This window comes from Monomorium pharaonis, chromosome 3 (genome assembly GCF_013373865.1).
Source record: "Monomorium pharaonis isolate MP-MQ-018 chromosome 3, ASM1337386v2, whole genome shotgun sequence".
Taxonomy (NCBI): Eukaryota; Metazoa; Arthropoda; class Insecta; order Hymenoptera; family Formicidae; genus Monomorium; species Monomorium pharaonis.
The window spans coordinates 7,274,956-7,283,041 of NC_050469.1; the positions used below are offsets into that span (position 1 = coordinate 7,274,956).

Here is an 8,086-nt window from a genome sequence, read left to right on the forward strand (position 1 = left end):
CTTTGCAAATAGGTGCTAAAAGTTTTAAGTAGACTAATGAATCCGACAAGAACATAAGATATCTTAACTCGGATATTAATGTCACTTTTTCGCTAGTTTTAGTACAATATATATCTTTAGTTTAGAATTTCTCTAATAGTTCAATTATGTTTTCGTGATAAGATATAGCAAGAGAGATATCGTATTCTCTCTAGTTTAAGTAATAATAACAAAATATATCGAATGTATTTTATAACAGAAATTAACACTTACCTAAGCGCTGTCGACTCGATCATGCGCATTTCTATAGTTAGGCTGCTGCCAGAGGAGACGAAGCTTTCGACCAAAGAGCATGGACGACTGGTGTTCTGTAGGATAGCATGATCGCAGGTTCTCGGTACTTTGTCCTTGCAATACCTCGCCAGCAATGTGGTGTTGCTCGAGGGACGCGCAAGAACGGATTGAATCGGATCACCCATTCTGTCGGCGTAACGTTGGCGTTCTTTTTCACTGAAACCGACAGGGTTTGATAAGTTAATATTTTTTTAATATTAACTAAATTAAATTAAAGTTAATGACTTATGAAATTAATTTAATTACATTAAAAGTTACATAAACAAAAATCTGAATTAAAAGAAGTTAAGATTAAACTAATTTAAATTAAATCAAAAGTTAATTTTGAAAAACATTAAGTATTATTTATATTATATAAGGAATTATAGTATGAATCATTAAATTTAATATTTTATTTGTAAATTTAGTTTATATAACAAAAAAATACTGTTTATGTAGTATTTTTATTTTATAATTGTTTCTTTTACATACATAACTTATAATAAATTTATTACTTGTAATAATAGATAATAATAATTTTAATTTTTCCGAGGAGCTGTAATAAAATTAACATTTAATAATGTAAGACGGGGAGTAACAGGGAGAGACCGGGAGAGACGGAGAGAGACCGGGAGAGGCGGGGAGAGACCGGGAGAGACGGGGAGAGACCGGGAGAGACCGGGAGAGACGGGGAGAGACGGGTAGAGACCGGGAGAGACGGGGAGAGACGGGTAAAGACCGGGAGAGACGGGGAGAGACCGGGAGAGACGGGGAGAGACGGGGAGAGACGGGGAGAGACGGGAAGAGACGGGAAGAGATCGGGAGAGATGGGGAGAGACTGGGAGAGACCGGGAGAGATGGGGAGAGACGGGGAGAGACGGGAAGAGACCGGGAGAGACCGGGAGAAACGGGTAGAGACCGGGAGAGACGGGAAGAGACCGGGAGAGACGGGGAGAGACGGGTAGAGACCAGAAGAGACGGGGAGAGACCGGGAGAGGCGAAGAATGTTTCTATTGTGTTTAAATTAAGGTAATAAGAAAAATAAAGATAGCTGTTATTTTATTGAAAAAAAGGAACTTATTTAAAACAGTCTTTTAAATGGATTTTTAAATCCATGGCAGCTTTTAGAAGAAAAAGTTAGAAGTACGTGAATAAATGAATATTAGATTTATTAAAGATAGATAAATGCTTATTCAAAAATAAAATAAAAAGAGCAACAGTAAAGCAAGGCTCTTGAAAGTTAAACAACGAAAGCAAAGAAAATTTGAAAAAAACGTAGCATAAGAATAGAGAGCCACAGCAACGCGTGGCAGGGCATAGCTAGTAGATAATAATTTTAACTTTTTTATAAAAAAGAATTAAATTAAAATTTATGTGTTTTAAAAATAATTAATCAAAGATAAATTATTTAAAATTAATCAAGTTAAAAGTCATTAACTTTTCAACTAATTATTAACCCTGGAAACAGATATTGGGTTTCTGGTTCCTTTTGTAAATACTGAATGCTCTGCTTGATAACCGAGAAAAGCATCAAGTTTTAAAATATTAATATTAATATTAATAAATGAAGAAGAAAAAACAAAATTGCTGTAATAAAATTAACATTTAATAATCAAAGAGTACAAAATAAAATATTGGCGATCTAAAGATGGAATCGATTCAGAAACTTCCATCATTTTTTCATTAAAATTTATTAAAATAAAACAAGACGTGTCTTTCTTTTAAGAATCGAGATTGAAACTTTTCGAGCTACGGGCCGGCTTGTTACTGTTTACCAGGCGACGTCGTTGCATTCCGACAGCGGCATCATCTCGCCGTCCCAGACCATCAGCGTCGTCGAGCAGTCCTCGTCGGTGCTGGACAGACCGGTGCCCACGTGGAACTTGAGGATAGACAGCCAGACGCGGAACTGTGGCTGCGGCGGCTTCGGGGCCGGTCTTCTCCACACGGTACCGGGTCTCTGCTCCGGAAACTTCGGCAATGGCCGCGGCGGTGTCGGACTGGGCAGGGTAGGACCGGCGCCGCGAAGATGGTACAGGCAGGTGCTGTTCCTCGGCAGTGAATGACGGGGCGACGCCAGGATGCCGCCGCCGGTGCCCCTCAGCCAGAACTCGCAACGCTTGTTCTTAGCGTAGGTCGGTGATTCCGCGTCCACGAACGTGACCTGGAAGTCCCGACGTTCGTTTTACATTGCGTGCAGTCTCGGTGGGGTTGGGCTTCGCGCGTCGTCGATTCACCCATCCCTCGCGCCGTAGGGGATGAGGGTCCGAATTGCCCGAACGATCGCGTGTTTGCGGTTCTATCTGATGCGAATGCATTCGCCATGGTATGTCGTTGGGAAATTTTATACGGGGAGGTAATGCGAATGTCGGTGATATCGTTGTTTTTTTTTTTTTTTTTTTTTTTTTTTACGAGCGGGAGCTTGTTAGATTTGATGAGCGATCAACGAGATAAACTGAGTATCCGAATCTTTGATTTTTGATAGTAGCGATTTATTTCTGTATTTAAAGGTGAGGATTAGAAAATGTAATTAAATTATTCGTTAATCTCGTATACCTACAGAAATTTTCTTCGTTATTTCATTATTTTATTTTGATAGAATGATAATAGTAAATTAATTAGACTTTTGATACAAGACGCGATTTGCCAAAATTCTGTTTCTCTCTCTTTCTGGGGTGATACGTTTATGCACAGAACCATTGAATTTTCCGGCGATTAAGTAAGAATGGACACGTTAGACATTAATTAAGGTGGCCTTTATGCAATTTATGGGGAGGTGGGAGTACTTTCTCACGTACTTGCACTTCTAATTGAAACCCATGTAGGGAATGGGGCGGCGTCGGATGTAAGAAGGTGCCATAAGGAGAGGTAGTAAACTCCACGAGGATTTCCGGGCCGCTGCTGATGGCCTCCGGTACCGGCTCCCCGCCGCCACAAAATTTTAGGATCACGGGCTCCCTGGTGGTGTATCCGTCATACACTGTTACGTAGTCCTATAAAGACAAATTTCTCTATCTCGGAGGAATAGATAAGCATAATTCGACAATAAAGTTTCATATATAAGCGGACCAAGTTTCTATCTACCAAGATCACCGCGAGGATCGATATTCAGTTCGTTAAGTTATTGCAATGTGAATGCATTCTTGCTGTAAATTAAAGTCAAAGTTTAATGTAATTTGCAAAAAGTGTAACATTGTTAATAAAATCAGTTAGGAAAAATTTGTAACTTTTTTAAAAGACATTAGTGAATTGCTTCGAAAGAAACGGAGGAGGAAGCCTCGTAGAGCCCGCTCAGTCAGAATAAATCAGAGGTGTTAAACTTGTGTGGCTGCGTTTAATTCTTTGATTCGTGATCGCGCTCGACCGCGTCTACCGCGGCGACAGAAATACCGGGGGCGCCTCGCGGCTTCTCCACGGAGAATGCAAAACTGAGAAAATTTCTTTCTCCGGCGGGAGATCGCTATGCAAAAGCGACGCGGCTGCTTGGTAGACCGGTCACGTTGGCCCCGGCGTTACAGCCTCTCTTTCTCCGTCTCTCTCTGTCTCGAATTTATAACAGCTAATCCAATTTTCGCGGTGGCTTTACGTACCTGAACGACGTCGCAATCTTGCCAGAGACGCAGCTCCCGGGGTGGCGCTTCCGCCTGGGTTGCTGGTCGCGCTCTTACGGCTACCAATTGGCCCCGGGGCTGCTTCACGTGTATTAAAGCGTGCTTGCCCGGCGGCACCTCGTGCTGCCTCACCTACACGAAATATGAATCAGTCTATTCGAAATATATTCTCTTCTCACATAGAACTTCTTTTATTTTTGATTTTTTTTATCTTTAAATGTCTCGCGTATCGCGTACATGCACGGCGCACCGTGATTTCATTTTATATTCCCTCAGCGATATCGCTGGAATTTAAATGTAAATGTAAATGTAAGTGTTGTAAGACCTTCGTACACCGGATACTCGAATTGATTTTAATCCTTTTCACGCAGTCTTCGTAACAAAACATTCTGAACTTTTTTTTTTTTTAATATTTACTTTTTATGAAAGAAATGTATTTAAGAATTAAATAGGTTTAATAATTTCCGTCAGCCATAAGATGTGTTGAATTAACTTTCTATGTTATTCTTGGAAAGTGCAAGTCTGCGCCAGATATTAATAACTCTCCTCACAATTAGAAAATAATAGATAACACCTCATTACATAAGACAAACCTTATGGTTATGTGACATAAAAATAAATTGCTGTTTACTGTTCACGATTGAGCTAACAGGACGGTAACTTTATCGTGTTTTAAGTGTGCGATAAAGCTTGGAATGGTTATACCAGAATTTCGGAATAAGATGAACTTTCGGTAGAAATACACCGATGGAGATTGCCTCGTTCGTAATCGAAGTCTATCTAGTTCAAGTCCCACGAGTGTCTGTCTGCCTGTTGGGTTTCACGCGAAAAGAATAAATGACCACCACCGCTGTTCAAACGGAAGCCGTAAATTCTATTGGAACCTTCACGTGTGTCTCGTCCATTGACTTCGCAATGACTGAATATCAAGGAGGCATCGATTATTCTCGCGACACCGATTCCCGATAATACATGTTTAGAAGATGTTGACATTGTTACTATCGATCTTTATTTCGTGATAAATCACGGCTTTCGTGCAAAACAGAATTGACTGATTTGTGCTGGCGCCAATTGAAAAGAGAATAAAGCCAAGAATGAGGAAAAAGTTGAGAGAGACAGAGTAATGAGAAGGAATAAGGAATTTTTTTAATTTCTTCTTTTTAATTAAATTTACGATAAAAACAAAGTTCAGTGGCGCCTTTCCAATTGTGAAAACATCGCGTTTATTTCGCTCGCATTTAGCGGGCAACTTTGCGCTTGGCTGCTGACCAATTTTGAATCTTTCTCACACAAAAAAAATTATACCGACCAGAAACTCGTCGCTTGTGTTGATTTACTTGACGGAGGAAAAGGGGCGCTCGACCTGCGCGAGCTACTAAGGGGAAATAATGGTCACAGGAAGGGTACCATCCGAAAATTTGTTAACCGCATACGAGAGGAAGCGAGTCATTTTTACGACTTCCGCCGCAGGTGTCTGCTTGAAACAGAAATATGAGCCGTGTCAAGGCTCTAGGGAGAGCCTGCCTGTCTGACTATGTCGATCGTATATCACTGCCGCGCATCTGCTCGACGACGAGCAAATTAATTCGGACGATGATACATTACACTAACGATACGCCCGTCATGGCGGAAACGTTTCCCTAATAAGCAGCCAATTATTTCCTTTTGCGTATTGTTACTGTAAGATTGCGCGTTACTCTTAAAAAAATCTATAGAAAACGCCAGTGACAATGGGATATTAAGGGGATGCTGGAGTGCTTCTCAAAATTGATCGGGGTCGATAACGTAGAGTTATTCATGCACATTAGCAAGATTTCGTATGTATTCTTTTATAGATTTGGAAATCCTTTTCCAGAATTAAAATACACGTATCAATATCAGTCTGTGAATTGAACTTTATATCGAGAACGGAAAACTTTTTTTCATATTGTTCTACTTACCGAATTTTCGCGTGTGTAATCTAAATTTTCGTGCAAATTCTCAATTAGGCATCAAGATCTAATTTTCGAAACTGACATTGTTTGTGCCTGTCGTCTACCAGACTGTGAATTCCAATTTCGACAAATGTAGATCTTTTATATTAAGTTAATATTGTTACGATGTGACAGCTCCAGACACCACACTCTGTGATATAAACTCCATAACACAGACTGGTAATAATGCTTTCATTTTAGAGAAAGATTTCTAAATCTTTAAAAGAAATAAGATTTTGCGATACGAAAATTATGTCTTTCTGTCGGTAAAACAGAGGGTCTCCAGCATCCCCTTAATGCTATTAACATTTTAGTGTACGGTTATTGTACATTTTACAACGAGCTTTTTCAATTACAGTGTAGAATAAAAGCGCACCATGTTTCGCACCAAGTGTGACAATCTAAGCGAGCCTTACCGCGTAATAACAGGTGAGATTGCGGGGATAGAGACCGGGGAAGTTAGGCGACTGCAATCTGCACTTCTTCCGGTCGCAGTCGGTGAATATACGGGAGCAATAAGTCCCGGATATTAGGTCGCCTAAGAACTGCTCGGAGCTCGATGTCGTAGGCGGCGGCACGTGTTGCTCGACCATTTGCACCGGCATCGCCATCGACGTGTTCGCGTACCCGGCGGACGTGCGCTCGGTCGACGCCGGCGTCCCGACGACCTGCGTTATTCCTGACCACGTGACATTGGAATTTTAATCATCGACGGCGGAAATATCGGGAAATTCTTTTGTCCGCGCAATTTCAATCGCCATGCAATTTTGCGAAAACGGGACAGGTGCAAACGTCAAACGATTCCTTGGGTATTTACTCGGGAAATATATTCAAATGTTATTAATTAATCAAAGCGACAATTGTGCGGAATAAAAATATATATTAAAACTGCCGCGGGAGTAATAAGTTTTCAAAATCGACAGGCTCGTACATTTTATAAAATTTTAAATAATAAAATCGTATAAATGTATAATTGCAATTTATGGTAACAGAATTATTACTGAGAATAAATACGGCGTGATATTTTCTGTAACATACTTTCTTTATGTATTTTTAATAATATACATTTAATAATAATAGTAATAATAATAATAATAATGATGATGATGTATACATCGTGCTTGTAAAATAGGGCGAACCGTATTAAACAACAAGTTTCGTTAAATTTTAGTCGAACACAGCGTTTACTAGGAAAATGTCTATAACTTGTTTCGAAAGTGATTTCAATTCAAATGAGTAGACAAAATAAAAGCTGAATTGAAATTTGTCGCGGGATAAATGTCGAACGTGTCGTGTAGATCCAAGCTCCGACAAACGTGCTCGAAATCTGTAATCGAAAACTGATCACCTACCGACGAAGGGATTTCCGTAGCGCACCACCGCGTCGGACTTTCTGATCATCTTGTACGCCATTCTGAAGTCGAAGTTGAATCCCGTCTGATCTTTGCTGAGCCTGAGCAGCTTGAGGAGGATCGAAACGCTGGCTGTTTCGCTGTAGTAGATCGCGGGTCCCCAGGACGTGCCGCACCAGAGGCCGCCGACGTCGGGACGCTGCGTCTCCGAGATTTGCAGGGATCCGTCGGGACATCCCTCTGCGGTAAACGACACGAATTTGCCTAGAGTGAAGCTGTCGAAGGTCAGCTGCAACCAAGAAACATGTTATGAGACATCCATAGTTAAAAAAAAACTATATAGGTTGTGTGAATTATAAAAAAATACATACCGAGAGAAAAGATTGCTCGAATCAAACAAATATATTGTTAGTACGATTCGAATAATTATTTTAATTATCAAACCAATCATATTTTTTATAAATAAATAATATTTACTTGTTAGAAAAACGGTATTTGAATACTTGTACTATTTGAATACTTTGACATACTTGTTCAAATCAAGTAATCTTGCCTATCGATGTATTATTTTCCAATACATAAAAGCAAAATTTATTTAAAAAAAAAAGCTAAGATTTAATCGTATTTTATCGCAAAATGCGAAGCTTCCATCGGAAATGACACTTTCTAAAACTATTAGCCAAATATTAAGCGATTACTTTCTAGTTTTTTTATTAACTTCTTAAATATCTGTTTTATTTGTATTTCGTAAAACTTTAATGATCAACGTAGTCGGAAGTAAACAGTCGATTGATATTATTGTAGAGGCTTCCTCTTTGCACGATGCTAAGCAAATAAA

At 39.7% G+C, this 8,086-nt stretch overlaps 1 protein-coding gene across 1 annotated transcript in view; it reads right to left on the bottom strand.

The window, feature by feature from the left end:
- The window catches only part of LOC118644124, a 22,362-nt gene extending 14,317 nt beyond the window's left edge, over window positions 1-8,045 (bottom strand). Inside the window, exons 1-6 of the mRNA XM_036284091.1 lie at window positions 7,249-8,045; window positions 6,313-6,575; window positions 3,903-4,055; window positions 3,111-3,305; window positions 2,088-2,476; window positions 253-489 (exon numbers count right to left, since the gene is read on the bottom strand). Coding sequence (XP_036139984.1) covers window positions 253-489; window positions 2,088-2,476; window positions 3,111-3,305; window positions 3,903-4,055; window positions 6,313-6,575; window positions 7,249-7,309 — 1,298 coding nt within the window. The 5' untranslated portion in view covers window positions 7,310-8,045. The remainder of the gene's footprint in view (window positions 1-252; window positions 490-2,087; window positions 2,477-3,110; window positions 3,306-3,902; window positions 4,056-6,312; window positions 6,576-7,248) is intronic.
- Between the last annotated feature and the right edge of the window lie 41 nt (window positions 8,046-8,086).